The sequence below is a fragment of the Hyla sarda genome, chromosome 5 (genome assembly GCF_029499605.1).
Source record: "Hyla sarda isolate aHylSar1 chromosome 5, aHylSar1.hap1, whole genome shotgun sequence".
In the NCBI taxonomy this organism is placed as follows: Eukaryota; Metazoa; Chordata; class Amphibia; order Anura; family Hylidae; genus Hyla; species Hyla sarda.
Window position 1 is genome coordinate 208,002,176 of NC_079193.1, and position 18,310 is coordinate 208,020,485.

The 18,310-nt window shown below is 39.6% G+C and overlaps 1 protein-coding gene across 2 annotated transcripts in view; it reads left to right on the forward strand.

The window, feature by feature from the left end:
• LOC130272634 (cytochrome c oxidase subunit 4 isoform 1, mitochondrial-like) overlaps window positions 1-17,918 on the forward strand; it is a 65,599-nt gene extending 47,681 nt beyond the window's left edge. For both annotated transcript variants that reach the window (XM_056518467.1, XM_056518468.1), the window contains exon 5: window positions 17,763-17,918. In XM_056518467.1, coding sequence (XP_056374442.1) covers window positions 17,763-17,899 — 137 coding nt within the window. In that variant the 3' untranslated portion in view covers window positions 17,900-17,918. The remainder of the gene's footprint in view (window positions 1-17,762) is intronic.
• Window positions 17,919-18,310: the final 392 nt, after the last annotated feature.

Genomic DNA, 18,310 nt, shown 5'->3' on the forward strand with positions numbered 1-18,310 from the left:
AAAGATATAATCGCGCATCTGAATTTCGCATGTAAAAAAAGTGAAAGATTATGTGAAATTCACGAATTTAGGACGCATTTGTCCATATATTCGCAAAATATCGCAAATTCGAATATGGCCTATGCCGCTCATCACTAGTAAATTCTTGGAAAAAGCATTTGTTGTGAGGATGGCTGTGGGGTTATAGTCTAGTTTTAGGATCTGTCTGGCCTCATTCATACATCATGGAGGCGTTCTAGAGGCAGAAGCATTTAGCTCTCTCTTCTATTTGGTATTATGGTTTATTTACATCCAGACCAGAGATTGGGATTATATTAGGAAGTCTTTTTCCAGACATAGAACATTTTCCACAGTCTACATAATAATAATAAAGATGATGTTTCCTGCAATTGCTTTTCTATTGTCAATTTAAACTGTTTCAAACCAAAGAAGAAAAAAATCTATACACAACAATAATGATCCCATATAAAGAATGAGTTCAATTTGCAGATTCTTGGTACTGCCAGCCATCTCAGGAACGTTAATATTTTGCAAACATGCTGTGGATTTACTCGGATTGTTGCCAGAACAGCTGGGAAAAATAATGAACTTAATAGTAAAACAATTAATAATAAGTAATGGATGACAATCCAAGTATGAGAAAACACCTTATATTGCAAACATAAATATCATCCATCAGCCGCTATGGCCTGCATTCCAAGTTAGGGAGAGCGATGTCTCTACTGTATACTACACATACCAAGCTGTGTTGTTTTTTGGTCACAGATTCTCATTCTCCCCTTCTCATGCCAACGAAAGCAATTTGGTCAGTTTTCCCATGGACTCTCAAAGGAACGGCTGGGCTGACATAAGTGCTGGCACCATGGGAATACCTGCAAAGGATTGCCAAAAACCTTGATTTCAATTACCACACATAAACATAAGAAAGATTTACAAAACAGCTTGCTCTGATGTAAGCGTGATGCAGGTTCTGTGAAGAGGCGGGGCGCGACATCAAGAAAAAGAGAGGGCAATTGTATCGGAGAACAAAGCAAATACCTTGGCACAAATACCCATGAAAATGTTGCATTGTTTTTGGTATGCTCAATGGCAGAGTGCCCTCTCTTTAAAGCAGTGTAAACTGAACGCATTAACCCTTTGTGTACAGTACACATGTGGAAAATATATCCTTATAAATGCTAGAAGACAGCATTTTTGTTTTTGCAAACAAAGAAGTGTATAGTCCAGCTCACTCCCTCAGCCCGTCGCGCCAGGACCGGCGTGGGCAACGCCGACTGGAATTGACAAGAAAAAGCAGAATGTCCAGCGCGAATGAAAAGGAACTGGATGTTTATTCCAATAGCCAAAAAGACACGTAGAACATGACAAGGTGACGCGTTTCGGTCCTAAGGTTGGACCTTAGTCATACACTAGTATACAGTGAGTACTTTCTCCGTCACGTGGGGGTGATCATGCATGGTCCTTTTTCTTCTTTTTCTCTTTTTTCTTCTTTCTTTTCTTGCTTCACCTTCTTTTTATTTTTATTTTCCTTGCTTTTTTGTCTCCGCTTTTTTCTTTTTCTTTTCACTTTTTCATTCTCCGGGCTTTACTCATCCCCCCCACGTCACGGAGAGAGGAGGAGGACCCTATTCAGGTGCGGCCGGATTACTGGTCGGCGTTTGAAGGGCCACCTATATAAGGTTTGTACTCACTGTATACTAGTGTATGACTAAGGTCCAACCTTAGGACCGAAACGCGTCACCTTGTCATGTTCTACGTGTCTTTTTGGCTATTGGAATAAACATCCAGTTCCTTTTCATTCGCGCTGGACATTCTGCTTTTTCTTAGCATTTTTGTTTTGTATTGTTTTTTGCATTGGCTTTGCTTTTTGTTGATATATGGAATATTATACAGGTAAACCTCTCTAAAAGGAGTACTCTGCCCCTAGACATCTTATCCCCTATCCAAAGGATAGGGGATAAGATGTCTGATCGTGGGGGTCCTGTCGCTGGGGACCCCCACGATCTCGGCTGCGGCACCCCAGACATCTGTTGCACGAAGCGAATTTCGCTACAGTCCGGATGACTGGCGATGCGGGGCAGAGGTTTGTGACAACAAGGCCATGCTCCGCTTATGACATCACGGCCATGCCCCCTCAATGCAAGTTTATGGGAGGGGGCGTGATGGCTGTCACGCCCCCTCCGATAGACTTGCATTGAGGGGGCGTGGCCGTGACGTCACCAGCGTGGCGTCACCGTGACGTCATCAGCGGGGTGTGGTTGTGACGTCACAAGCCTTTGGATAGGGGATAAGATATGTAGGAGCGGAGTACTCCTTTAAGAATATCATCCCCTTATCCGAAAGGCTTTTTGTGTAAATTTGGGTGATGGTCTTAAAGAGGTTTTGTGGTATATGGAATATTGCATTGCTTATCTAGGTGGGAAGGTGAAAAAAAGAACAAACAGTAGATGGGTTGTTGTGTGAACAAGTGTAAAATGTCTAATCATGACAAATTGTACTCCTCTGCCACTTTATTATGGTGAATATTATGATTTTGCCTAAGTGGAGCGTATGTAATAGAGGACAATTTCCCATGATCAATCTATACACACACATTTTTGTATTTTTGCCAGAACACTCACCAATGTGTAGTAGGTTTGCCAGCATACTGACTTGTCATCTCCCTGTTTTGTAGTTATATTTATCGTAATACAACTTGCCTCTATATTATTCATCATCAATCTGCCATTGCATGGTTAATGTATGAGGCCGAGGGGCCTGAATAGGACTTTTTCTATGAATTACATATTATGCTTAAAAAAAGCTAGCTGCTCTCTGTCAGTTAAAGGGGTACTCCAATGACATTTTCTTTTTTTTTTATGAACTGGTGCCAGAAAGTGTATGCTACAGAGGAAATTCTTTTATTTTTGTATTTCTTTTTTGTCTTGTCCACAGTGCTCTCTGCTGACACCTCTGTCCGTGTCAGGAACTGTCCAGAGCAGCATAGGTTTGCTATGCGGATTTTCTCCTGCTCTGGACAGTTCCTGATACGGGCATCAGGTGTCAGCAGAGAGCACTGTGGACAAGACAAAAAAGAAATTCAAAAAGGAAAGAATTTCCTCTGTAGCATACAGCTGCTAATATGTACTGGAAGGACAAATATTTTTTTATAGAAGTCATTTACAAATCTGTTTAACTTTCTGCCACCAGTTGATTTAAAAGTACCCTTTTAAACTGCCGGCAGAGATAAAAAGGCTGGTGTCAGAGTTTGTGTTGCACAAGAAACCACGTCTTTACTGATGGAAAACGTAATCACAGACAACCAGATTTTTCCTTCAACGAATTTCCTCTACAACTGCCAAAGTTAAGAACTTTATATAAAATAATCCTCATCCTTTGGCGTCTTTCCTGTGTAGTCTTCACCTTAGCTTGATGTCATCATCTGGACAAGGATGATTATGCAATACATTCTAATTTAGAACATCTACCTTAAAGGTATTTTCCAGTTGTATATCAATAAAGCATAATGTTGCATAATAAAAATTATGCAACTTTATATTGTACTTTTTGTTTTAATATTAAAATGTATTTTAAAGATCTCTATTGGCTTTCAGTACATGGGGACATTTTTATATTCACTGATGTTGATGACTTGTGTACAGACTAGAGAATCATCTGGATGAACAACTTGACTGATACACTGTAGCAACCTATCGGGCCAGGAAAGAAATGTGTGCTGTTGGATATAACAAAGCAGGACTTAGGCTGCGTTCACACGGCCATCTAGACCCGTCCCGTTCTTCTCCCATCAAAAATAAAAACAGACTTAAAAAAAAAAAAACGGACATTAGCGGATGTAAACAGATGTTATCCATTTTTAACCTTTTGAATCCGTTATTGTTCAGATAATGAACCAAAATTATTTTTTTATTTTGTTCTGAGCATGCTCAGAAGTAAAAACAGATTGAATAAATGGATACAAATGGATGACATTAAAGGCTCATCCATTTTCCATAGACTTCAATGTTAGATTTACTGTATCCGTTTTTTATTCAGTTTTTTTGACGGAAGAAAAAATGCTGCATGTGCCATTTTTTCTGCTGTCAAGAAAACAGAAATGAGTGCAGACGGGTACAAACGGATGTAAACGGATTGTAAAAAAATCCCATTGACATAAATGGGATTTTTTTTAAAACAGTTTTTAATCCGTTTACAGCCTGCAAGAACGGAACTGAAACGGGGATAAAAAATACGGGGACAGAAGGCCTAAGCCAAGACAGGTTTCAGTCCCTAGATGTAACCCAGGGCCAGCCTTAGGAGTATACAACCTGTATAGGCACACTGGTTTTATCTATTGTTCTTGCTGATGTGTACCTCTCAGACGGTTTGGTACAAGGATTTGTAACCACCATTAAATTTAGTATTAGTTGTATAGCAGTATTAGTTAGACATGGAATATCACTACTATTTCTTTATGTAAGGAGCTGTTATTTGGTCATCCTTCATTGGTATTACTTGAGCACTGTATGAGCAATGTACAGTATGTCACTGTTGCTGATGCACTGTGCATTATATAATTTTTGCGATGGTGGCAGCGGCACTCCATTGCATTTTTATTTATACAAGTATATGCAGCTGCCACTGGTATGGGCTTATAATAAGGCCCTGTTTGATATGGTTATGTGTACACTATATGACAGTACATCTTATAGCAGCACCAACATACTGCATAGGGTATATCTATCATAAGGCCATCCCTGACATAAGTGGAAGCCTAATTAGGCTGAGTTTGTGGGAAGGGTAAGAGGGTATTGAACACACCGGGCCCTGACATTAGGGCGTATGGTGTGTTTGGCGGTGTTTTCATTTTGTGGCACCCTGTGAGCCCATATGTCTGGAGCGGAGGAGTTCCAGAACGGAGGAGCGCAGCGTTGCAGTAGTCCACAGACTTTCAACCTCGGGGGTGGTAAGTACCAGTTACCGGCGTTTCTTTACATATTAACTTTTAATAAAGCAGGGTAGAGGGGCCTGCGGGGCCCAGTCAGGTATCTGATGCCAGTCCAGACAGCGCCACGGGGCTGGTAGTATTGAGGGACCCGTTATTGCCAGTGCGTTAGCTACGGCATTTGTTAACTTTACAATGTATTGTGCCGGCGCAGGGGGATAGTATTGCGGGACCCTGTTATTGTCAGTGTATTAGGCACGGCGTTTGTTACATTTACAATGTATTGTGTGGGAGTGGGAGGCAGCCACGGGAGCCAGCGGTTCCCATGCGGTATCAGCCAGTGCTTGCAGGACCTCGCTCCGGTCAGGTGTGTGGATGATGACGGGGGTGTGGCTCCATTGCAAAACGTGGTGCAGCTATGTCAGCTAGTGGCCACTAGGGGCAGCAAACAGTCGACATTGCTACAGCATTGCAATAATGCAAACTGCCACCAGGTGGCAGTGTGTATAAAAAAATAAAAATATTAAAAAAATAAAAGTTTCATAAATCTGTGTATATGTCTTTTGCCTATAATTATACAAAAAATAAAAAAAAGGATATAAATGAAATAAGATACATTCAAGGTATGCATGTGTCTTTTCGCAAAAAAAAAATATTCAGACAAATTAAGTAGTTAAGGCAAAGATGTGTATACATACATAGATGTGTATACATGGGTAGGTATCTATATACATGTATGGATACAGATACAGATATATGTATGTATATGTGTATATAAGCATATAGAGATAGTATAGTTAATAGGTATTTGTGGGCTAGGTTGATGGTGATGGTGACTCAACGAACAAGAGTTCCGGTACGATTAGTTTATATATGAAAAAAAAAAAAAAAAACAACGGCAAATTATGATATGGCGTTTATATCACATACGTTTTTATTTCAGTTCAGACTGTGTTCTGTGCAATCCGTGATACCTACGTCACGTGCCTTATGTACGTGGAGAGAGGTGCTTTATCATTATCAGAGTTTTATTTGATCACATTCATGGAAACAGTACACGCATAAAAAATATATATATAAATTAAATAATTATATATATACATATATATGTGTATATATATATATATATATATATATATATATATTGAGTGACATGGGGCAGTGGTCACTGTGTTTCCTGTCTCGCCTTTAGGGGGGCCCTGCTAAATTACTGCTACTGATACATCTTCAGAGCAATAAGTAATAATCAGTCAGTGGAGTCTTTGGCCTGACACGACTTTAGGTGCTTCACGGCTGGCATTCGCCATCGCAATTGGTTACATTTTCTATACACATAGGTATCGATTTTGTTGATACGAACACTTCTTTGGTAAGGTCGCTGCATGGTTGTTGTTTCTGGCATGTGGTTTCAGAGCAATAACATCTCTAACACAAAGGCAGTTGGTCACCGTATGTAGTTACGCTGCACAGTTGACATGAGGGCACAGTTGACATTGGGAATAAGGGTAAATCTAAGAATTTACAGGTGATGCAGTATCTTAGAAAATTAGCTGGTTCTCATTACAGCACAATTTCAATTTTACATGTAGTCACATTGAAGGAAATTGTAACATAGTGGCAGTTGCCCTGTCCAGAGCTAAATTAAGTGTATTCTTTCAGGTCTCACCAGACGCAGATCCGGTGGGTGTTCCAGTGCGACCGCATCAATTGCTTACATTGGATTGAATTCCTATTCTGCAGTAGCGGATAACCTCATTTTTTGCACACAAATCACATTCCCTTATCTCTGAACAACTCCACTATACTGATGTTTATTGGGTTTCGCCACTCTATTCTTCATTTATCACATAATTCCATAAAATCCCATTTAGCAGGTATTCAACATCAAAATTCTATTCTTTATCCTGACAGGCCATCTTTATTTTCTGCACCTTCGGTTAAAGATGCGTTAAAAGGGTTTATGGTTAACAATGCACCGTCACGTGTGTCACGATTGCCGGTAACCGGGGACATGTTCAGAGCCATGTCCTTCCTCCTGGATTCTCACCAGTTTGGTTTGGTCGACAGCCTGGTAGTTAAGGCTGCCATTTATTTGGCCTTCTATGGCTTCCTCCAACCGTGGGAGTTAACGTCTAGGTCTTTGTCTGCTCCTTTTATCACTAAACAGTAACTACAATTAGTCAGTGGGGCTTTTGAATTGTCTTTATCTTCTACAAAGATGTCAAGAGGTGGGGCAGTGGTAACTTACTTTCAGACATCAGTGGTTTCCTGTGCTAGTTTTGCAGCAGTTGCTGGCAGCCCTGGCTGACAAACCAGCTTCGAGCCTGTTACTCCCAGTAGCTGGTCAACCTTTGACTACTGCTAAGTTTGTGCAATTTATCCGTAACATTTCGGAGCGGTGCTAGGATATGATGCTTGTGTCTCGGGTCACTCTTTCCGTATCGGGGCCACATCTGCGGCTTCTAAGCACAATGTTGCGACATATGTAATTAAGAATTTGGGTAGGTGGGTGGCGGTCTTCATGCTACCAATTGTACATGTGTACATGTGATATTTTTTGGCTCTCTATAGGCTTGCCCTCGTTTTTGGGCACACTTCTAACCGCTGTATAAATATGGTGATGATGTTATTATCTTTCAGTTCCTATGGAAGGTAAGTTATGCAGGCTGGTCCTTGTCGTGGACATAATCAGTGGGTGTATTGGTACTTAGGGAGTGTTGCAGTGGGGGAAATTGGTGTATCAAACCTTATGACGTTTGCAGCCCCAACCACAAAAAACAATGTTTGTTCTACTGATAGCATAGATCAGAAAAAAAAATGGTGAAGAGTTGATGCACAAAGCATATTAGAAATTTGCTAAACATTGAGTTACACAGCAATTAAATTATATTACCTGGAAGTGGCAACCCCTTTTAGATGAAAACTTCAAAGGAGCAGTAACCTATTTTTTTTGTTTCTTTTCATTGATTTCTAGTAAATGTAGAGAGATGGGATGTGTGCTACTGTTTTTTTTTTTATCTCAGGGAGATTAAATAGATTACAATCGTCTATACCGTAGATGGTGAGAAAAATAGTTAATTAGATCAATCATTTGCTCTGTTTCAAACAATATAAATAAAGTACATAACTTAATCCCTTATTAATACATTGCACAACCAGTTGATGAAAAAGGACAATACCAAAGTTAGTATAAGTGACAGACAATCTGACAAACCAGTTATATCAAGCTATTAAAATAAATAAAGATTTTGAAGGTGGTTCATAAAAATCTGGTGGAAAAGTAGCCTTATTAAACTTGAAGAGCCATTCAATGAGGAACAAGACATAGTTCCCTCTCTAACCTGTTTGTATTAAAGGGGTAATCCCCTGTGAAAAAAAAATTCTAATCAACTGGTGCCAGAAAGTTAAACAGATTTGTAAATTACTTATACTTAAAAATCTTAATCCTTCCAGTACTTATCAGCTGCTGTATGCTCCAGAGGAAGTTCTTTTCTTTTCAAATTTATTTTCTGTCTAACCACAGTGCTCTTTGCTGATACCTAATTTACAAATCTGTTTAACTTTCTGGCACCAGTTGATTTAAGAAAAAAATGTTTTCCTGTAGAGTACTCCTTTAACAATAGAACATTTCATACAGATAATTAAGAGAGGAGGTTTACATTTGAGGCTTTTCCTTTCTAAATAATGAGAAAAGCCTTGACCTTTTTCAGATATGGAGTCTACCAGGACAGTATTGAATATTTAACCCTTCAAGGGGTATTACAGAGATTTTCTATTCTGCACAGTTAGGGTACGTTCACACATACAGGATCCTGTGCAGATTTAACTGCCGATTAGAAGCTGTGCTCAGTCATTTAGTTTACATTGAAATCTGCAGCAGAAAATCCTGTGCATCAAATCCTGCGCATCAAATATGCGTACGTGTGAACGTACCTTTGAATAGAAAAAATATATATATATTTACCCTCCTCACTACCCCACCGCCTTCTCCATTTCAGCACCTGCTACACAGTACTTTGTTGGTGGTAGCACAAGGACCTTCCCTCTTAGCCAATCTGTAGCTGAGGTGGGACAGCACTGGGGCCACTCATTTGCTATGTGGGCAGATCCTTATACTTCGCAGTGGGGACTGACTTCAAGACAGTGGTGGGGGAGCATGAAGTATATATTTTTTTTTTTCTAAAATAGAAAAATAATTCTCTAAATAATCCCTTTAATGTTCACCCACCTTAATAAAAGGCAAAGAAGAAACTTATGGTGTGGCATACTCTTTTATTGTCCCTTGAGGCAAAAAGTATTCTGGCCAAAAAAATGGATATTTTACCAAAACGATTGTTTATTTTGCAAAACATCCCAACCAGAATCTTGGAGAAAATGTATAAAACTTAAATTTTTTTTTGTTAACAGAAGTTATCTGGAAGAAGAAACAAGATTGCCTGGGTGCTTGTGTATTGTTCTTACACTGCGGCCAGAGGGATAGAGAGTATTAAGAGGGTCAGCGTTATAGGGTCCAGAGATCTGGACCAAAAAAGTGTAACATCCGGGATGGGAGAAATATAAGAGCTCATTGTATCCATATTAATAAGGATCAATTGAATTTACTTTCTCCTTAGGCTGTGCTTTAAATACACCATTAGTATTACTATATACACAGGATTTTTCTTATTCTTTAGGGTTTAATAAGAAAATAATAAAGAAGTGCTTTTATAGGGGGGGTCCCTAGATTAGGGAATCTGTCCTGGAGGGGCAATCGCCTAGAAGGGAATTGGTATTATTAGAAAAGTTATAACTGGACAAATAGCATTGGGGGTAGTAATTTAATTTAAGAAAATACTAACTTCTTACTGGGAAGTATTTATGCTTTTGAAAGTATGATTATTTAGTAGGGGCTGTAAGTCTACAGTTCTTTTTTTTTTTTATAAATATACTACTGTATGGCAAAACTTGCACTTTGGATGGGAGATGTTGGAAAGCGACGTAACTATAGGAGATTATAGTGTTATTTATTATATATCTCACATTGGTGAGCTAGTGTATTATATATCTCACATTGGATTGCAAAGGAAAAATTTAGAACGGCACAAGTTTAGCTGACAACATGCTCGCTATTTTTAATATTTGCAGATGTATCATATGCAAAATTAAATAAGAAAAGTTGTTCAGATATGCATTACCCAGTCTACCATTGCAATGTTCATAAGGATATTGAGAGGGCTGGATTGCTTTATTAAGACCTTGCTCTGTCCTAGCTCTTAGACAATGTGGTGATCCTTTGGAAATTACAGAGGAGATGACAAATATGATATTTTATACAAATAAAAATTTTGTTTACATGAATTTATAGGGTATAATCCCAAATATTGGAAATAATAGGGAATTTAGATGACACACTGCAGTATCCAGTATCCAGTGTTTGTATTCAATACATGAGCAGTACACTTCAATAGGCCATAACCCAAAAGTGCACAAAAATATTTGACATTCCCCATACTGCTAGGAAGCCAATATGCTTTTGAATGCCACAGGATTAAATCTCAGTTCTAATGTGGCCCTAATTCTGCAAAATATAAGAGAATCCTATTTTTAGGTGGCCAGTGAGCGCTTGGGGTATTTTGCCATGTTGCCTTTCCTAATGCATTGTAGTCTTATCCAGCCACACTCCAGAACATTTGCAGGAAGCTATTTGGATAACCAAAACAGAGTTCCTATTAAATGCTTAACAACTGAGCATCTAAATGAGCTGAGAATGCTAACTTCTATCTGATCACTGCAGTTAAGGAGAATGGTTGCTAGGCAATGCAGTTTCTTGTTTTATTGCATTGCTGCGTGTTCTCCTTCCTATGCTGTGCTGTGCTCCCTGTCTTTCACCTCTAGGAACATGTTACGGTTAATTCTTTTAAATGACAAGCCCTCTCAGAAGTCTCAGCTTTGGACAAAGTGACTCTCCAGGCATCTGCGGTTGACATCTTTGGGAAACATTGCAAGATGCATTTAAGCAATTAAAATGTTATTAAAATGGGATATGTCCATAAGAATCTGTTCTCTACTCACTCAGAAAAGAAACTGACACACACACTGTGAAGGAAAAATATAAAATCAGTTTTAAATATTAACACATAACTAACAATGTATATAAAGGCAAGCACAATAATGTTTAAACATTAAAGGAAAAAAGTGTACCCAAAATGTTACCAGCAGATAGAGGCTATAGAATGTCTTAACCCCTTAAGGACTCAGGGTTTTTCCGTTTTTGCACTTTCGTTTTTTCCTCCTTACCTTTTAAAAATCATAACCCTTTCAATTTTCCACCTAAAAATCCACATTATGGCTTATTTTTTGCGTCGCCAATTCTACTTTGCAGTGACATTAGTCATTTTACCCAAAAATGCACGGCGAAACGGAAAAAAAAATCATTGTGCGACAAAATCGAAAAAAAAACGCCATTTTGTAACTTTTGGGGGCTTCCATTTCTACGCAGTGCATATTTCGGTAAAAATGACACCTTATCATTATTCTGTAGGTCCATACGGTTAAAATGATACCCTACTTATATAGGTTTGATTTTGTCGCACTTCTGGAAAAAATCATAACTACATGCAGGAAAATTTATACGTTTAAAAATGTCATCTTCTGACCCCTATAACTTTTTTATTTTGCCACGTACGGGGCGGTATGAAGACTCATTTTTTGCGCCGTGATCTGAAGTTTTTATTGGTGTGATTTTTGTTTTGATCTGACTTTTTGATCACTTTTTATTCATTTTTTAATGTTATAAAAAGTTACCAAAATACGCTTTTTTGGACTTTGGAATTTTTTTGCGCGTACGCCATTGACCGTACGGCTTAATTAATGATATATTTTTATAGTTCGGACATTTACGCACGCGGCGATACCACATATGTTTATTTTTATTTTTTTTTACACTGTTTTATTTTTTTTATGGGAAAAGGGGGGTGATTCAAACTTTTATTAGGGAAGGGGTTAAATGACCTTTATTAACACTTTTTTTTTACTTTTTTTTTGCAGTGTTATAGGTCCCATAGGGACCTATAACACTGCACACACTGATCTCTCATCCTGATCACAGGCGTGTATTAACACGCCTGTGATCAGCATTATCGGCGCTTGACTGCTCCTGCCTGGATCTCAGGCACGGAGCAGTCATTCGTCGATCGGACACCGAGGAGGCAGGTAAGAGCCCTCCCGGTGTCCGATCAGCTGTTCGGACACCGGGTTGTTGGCTGTTTCACCGCGGCGGTCCCGAACAGCCCGACTGAGCAGCCGGGATACTTTCAGTTTCACTTTAGAAGCGGCGGTCAGCTTTGACCGCCGCTTCTAAAGGGTTAATAACGCACATCGCCGCGATCGGCGATGTGTGGTATTAGCCGTGGGTCCCGGCCGTTGATTAGCGCCGGGACCCACGCGATATGATGCGGGATCACGGCGCGATCCCGCTTCATATCGCGGGAGCCGGCGCAGGACGTAAATATACGTCCTGCGTCGTTAAGGGGTTAATGATATCTTAGGCTATGTTCACACTTCTGGAATGTCCACATAGAAAATCTCCATGCGGACATTCTGAAGACTGCCTCTCATAGATGGCTATGCATTCTGTGCGGGGTCTGCAGAAAGAATGAACAGGTTTGTTCTTTCTGCAGACACAGTAAACGGAATTTCTGTGCCAGAAATATCTGGCACAGAAATTACGCCGTGTGCACAGCGTAGCAGAATCCCGTTGAATTCAAGGGGACTCTGCTGCTCCGGAATCCCCAGCAGAATTCCAATGCGGAATTCCGCATGGAAATTTCAGACGTATGAACATGGCCTATCTCTCATCCTATAACCTTCTTATGGCTACTTCAGCTTTCATAACCTACCTTAGGAGCAGTCACCTCAATATACAGTACCTATCTCATCCATCTTTCAAAACAGTGGCCTGGATTTAACAATCTGTCTACAAACAGGAACTGTCAAGGTTTCCCATAACAACCAATCACAGCTCAGCTTTCAAATCTTAACGAGCTCTGGTAAAATGAAAGCTGAGCTGGTAAAGTATCACTTGAGCTGCAACAAAAAGTAGTTGCATATTAGTAACTCAAAATTAGACAAATGGTATCTAACAAATACATGGCAAATGCCAGTCCTCACCTCATGTTTTCCCACCTCACCCTCCGACGCGCTTTGCTGCTGTTTCCTCCAGGAGTGGTCTTTTAAAAAGTGAATGTATTTTTAAACTTCATAAGTCAATAATGGCAAAACTAACAATTCATAATATGACATGATGCCTCTACTGTATATACAATCACAGGAGAGTAATTTTCCTAAGGTGGAATTAGAGATATTAGGGAATTAAAGAATTATGCCCCTAAACTTGTCCTAGATAGAGGTGGATGAACATTAAATTACATGGAGATATCTGGAAGCATTAACACCTTAAAGCTTAAAGGACAACTGTAGTGGAACACTTTTATATATGCCCGTGCCAAGGCCTCAAAAATAAACAAAAAAAACTTATACATACCTTCCTACGAGCCCTCGTTGGTCCGGCACAGGCCTCACAGTCCGACAGTGCTGACGTCATTCCACTTCCTGGGGACGGGGACGCCGCAAAGCCGTCGGCGTATCACTGGCCTTAGCGATGTTCCACCCCGGCCGGTGATAAGCTTAGCTCACTGTCATGTAAGAAGCCAGCCAGAGCTCCTTACATGACAGTGGGCTCAGCCTATCACCGACCGGGGCGGGACATCGCTATGGCCGGTGATACGCTGACGGCTCTGCGGCGTCCCTGTCCCCAGGAAGTGTAATGACGTCAGCACTGCTGGACCTGTGCTGGACCAACGGGGGCTCGTTGGAAGGTATGTATAAGTTTATTTTGTTTATTTTTGAGGCCCGGGCATGGGCATATATAAAAGTGTTCCACTACAGTTGTTCCTTATGCCCTTTTTTGCAAATCTGACCACTATCATTTTATGCATTAATAACTCTGGGATACTTCAACTTTTCATTCTGATTCGTAGATTGTTTTTTCATGACATATTATACTTTAACATAGTGGTACATTTTTGTCTTTACTTCCATCCTTTCTTGGTGAAAAATCCCCAAATTTCATGAAAATTTAGCATTTTTTAAACTTTGAAACTCTCTGCTTGTAAGGAAAATGGACATTCCAAATAAATTATATATTGATTGACATATACAAAATGTCTACTTTATGTCTGCATCATAAAGTTGACATGTTTTAACTTTTTGGGAACATTAGAGGGCTTGGCAGCAATTTTCACGAAAAATTCAAAATCTGAATTTTTCAGGGACCAGTAAAGTTTGAAGTGGATTTGAGGGGCCTTTCTGTGAGAAATAACCCATAAATGACCCCATTATAGAAACTGCCCCCCTCAAAGTTTTCAAGATGACATTCAGAAGTTTGGTAACCCTTTAAGTGTTTCACAGGAATAGCAGCAAGGTGGAGTAGAAATGTTTTACACTAACATGTTCTTGTAGCTCTATTTTTATATTTTTACAAGGGGTATAAGGAGAAAAAGCCCCCCAAAATTTGTAACTCAATTTCTCTTGAGTATAGAAATACCTCATATGTTGATGTAAAGTGCTCTGCGGGCTCGCAATATGCCTCAAGAGGGAAAGAGCAAATGTGACATTTTAGACATCAAATTTTGCTTTCATGGTTTTTGGGGGCCATGTTGCATTTAGGAAGCCCCCATGGTGCCAGGAAAGCAAAAAAAATCTCCACATAGCACATTATTTGGGAGACTACACCCCTCAAGAAACGTAACAAGGGGTATAGTGAGCCTTAACACCTCACTAGTGTTTGACGACTTTGTGTTGAAGTTGGAAGTGAAAATGAAAAATTAGATTTTAAACACTAAAATGATGGTGTTACTCCAAATTTTTCATTTTCTCATGGTGTAATAGGAGAAAATGGAACCGAAAATTTGAAGCCCAATTTCTACCGATTAAGGAAACGCCCCATATGTGGTTACAGTACTTACACCTCACAGGTTTTTTGAACAGTGGGCCGTAAAAGTTAAAAATTTTATTTTTAACACTATAATGACAGTGTTACACCTAAATGTTTCATTTTTACATGGGGTAATAGGGGAAAAGGCCCCCAAAATGTTTAGTTCATTTTCACCTGAGAAAGAAAATACCCCACATGTGGATGTAAAGTGCTCTGCAGGCACACTAGGGGGCTCAGAATAGAAGGAGCTCCATTGGGCTTTTGGAGAGAGAAGTTTGTTGGAATTGAAGTCGGGGGCCATGTGCGTTTACAAAGCTACCATGGTGCTAGAACAGCAGAAACCCCCCACATGTGACACAATTTTAGAAACGACACCCCTCAAGGAAGGTAACAAGGGGTACAGTGACTACTTACATCTCACAGGTTTTTTGAACAGTGGGCCGTAAAAGTGAACATTTTTATTTTTTAACACTGAATTGCTGGTATGCACCCAAATTATTTAGTTTCACAAGTAGTTATAGAAAAAAAGCTCCACAAAATTTGTAGCAGAATTTCTCCAGAATAAGGAAATACCCCATATGTGGACATTAAGCACTCTGTGGGTGCAAAAAAGGGCTTAGGAGTGAGACCACAGTGCTCTCTGCTGACCTCTGCTGTCCATTTTAGGAACTGTCCAGAGAAGCATATGTTTGCTATGGGGATTTTCTCCAGTTCCTAAAATGGACAGCAGAGAGCGCTGTGGTCAGGGCATCACAGGAAATGCATTTCTTTTTTGGATTTCTCTTTAGTATACAGCCCCTAAATAGTAGTGGAAGAATTACGATTTTTTAATAGAAGTGATTTACAAATCTGTTTAACTTTCTGGCACCAGTTGATTTAAAAAAAAAAAAAAGTTTTCCACGGTAGTACCCCTTTAAGTGGTTAAGGGTCCTTTTAACTATGTCCAGTTACACTTTCAGAGATATGTGTATATAACAGGTCTTTGTGCACAGGGCTTTGTTTACAACAATAGAGACTATGCCACCATAGATTACAGGTGCCAGGAAGCAGTTTGGTATTACAGCCTACTGCAAGTGGCTCTGGGAGGGCCTGGAAAGCAAGTAATAGCAGGTGAAGAGGTTAATGTTGAATATGCAGTAAAATGAAATAGTAATATCACATGCTGGTTCTAGGTGTCCTGTTGGCACTTACATTGGATCCTTTTGCACATGACTGGTAGTTACGTAGATCTCCTCTTTAGATGTATTAAAGCTGCTATGTGCCAACGGAGCTAATCACTGGGAAAATCTGATCCACCTCATTAGTGTTGTTGAAAACACCATCTGGTTTTGTTGCTGAAAGAGAAACTTTGCAGACAATACTCAAATGAAAAAATAAGATTTGGACGTCAGACATTACTGCACAATAACAGGGAATTGGGAAAAGCGTGGATTATACCATTTAATTAGGGGGAATTTTCCAACATATTTAACAATAACAAGCCAGAAGGAGACTGTGATAAATGTAATAAAGATAAGTGGGTTTCAGTCAGCAGAATGTGAAAGGAAATCAAAGTGTATGGGAAGAGAGAAGAAATGATGGATAGCTATAAAGCAGGATTATCACCTAAATATGCTGCCCCCGTGAGGGAAGACAAAGGCAAATCAAATCTGCTATTAGCCAAAAGTGTACAAAAAATATTGTGCTTTGGCTAATTGGAGTTATCAAAGAATACAGTGTACTCATAGACAGAAGTCTATTTATTTGGAAAGTGCAGCTCACGTTCCTCCTTACAATGATTGACATCTGCCTTTTGTGTATGTAGATACATGGCAGCCCATCAACCACTTGGAAGAGTGCGCAATTCTTATGGATACAACAGAAGTCTGAGTCCACTGTATTCTTTGAGCAGTCCTCTTAGCCAAATCCTCTTCCTCTTCATCAGGCCAATATCCAGCGAAAAGCGTTGAATGATGGGAAACTAAACGTTAACATTCCTATACAAATTATTTGAGTAAAACACCAGCCGGTGATTACTTTGGGCTGTCCTTTCACAGTATGTAGGCCCTTGACAGATTAACAGGTACAAAATAGTACACCACTTAGATGTAGTTATGCACTTTTGAGGGCAGAAAAATGTGCTACAGTATGCTTAAAAATATGTATTTTTGCACAACACCAGCAGTGCACAGTCGCTGTGTCCTAAAACCGTCAACAGACTAGTATAACCAGCAAATGATTTGTTGTGGAACAAAGACACAGAATTGCGCTGAAAAATAATTTCTGCCTCCTCTGCTAAGGTTTATGAAGTTGAGGCAGCTTGTTGAAATGTATGATGCAACACACAGCTCTCTGCCCCCTCTCTGTAATACAATGCTGTAGAAAGTGACTGGGAGATTACTGACTGCAGTAAAAATCCTTTTCAATGAAAAACCACCAGAACGCTGATGTGACTAGGAGGTGAAACGCTGCTGTAATAAGCTTTTCTGTGTAACACACACAGGCTGTTCGTCCTATCTCTCTGCAATGTAATGAATGAAGTGACAAGCCGCAATATGACTGTCAATTATATAGGGCTGTGACATCACAGGGGTGACTGGCTGCAGATAGGCTGCATGCTGCATGTGATTCAGGGTTATCCCGCCTCCCTGCCTTCGCGCCTTACCTTCCCAGCATTCCTTGCCCCATGTACTGACATGTGGATCCGCCATTTTAGATGAGCCTGGATGGCACTAAATGGAGTTTAATAAAGCGATTTGTTGCAAATCAAATTTTTCATGAAATTCGTAAGGAATTCGCGTTCGTCAGCTTCAATTTGCTCATCTCTAATAAGAACACATCAAACGCAGACTTTTTTTTGCTAATGTTTTTTTTTCTTCTTTTCAGTGTTTGGTCCTGTCCCTCACACCCTCTCTGATGAATGGGTAGCAATGCAAACGAAAAGGATGGTTGATATGAGGGTGAATCCTGTTACAGGCTTCTCCTCCAACTGGGACTATGAGAAGAATACATGGAAAAAGTAGAATAAATATGACCTGATGACATGTCATACATGTAATACATTTGACAATAAAATGCTTTCTATTTGAGAACATGTTTTTGTATACTTAGTCCAAGTTCAAGCCGAACCACATGAAGCAAGGACAGGCACCAACTAATGCACACTAAAGGATGGAGTGCAAGTTCACATGAAATAAATACATCAACCAAAACAAGAAAAAAGTTTCCTTGTTTAAAGGATGAAGATTCCGAAATATATTCATGAATATGACAAAATTTCATTGAAGAATTATAAAAATAAATAGCAGAAGAATCTATGCCCAGGCCAAAACAGCCACAAGCAAAAACATGAAATAGATGATTACGTGCAACAAACAACCTTAAAGGAAATCTGTCATCAGTATCACCTGCACTAACCTGTCATACAGGCTTGT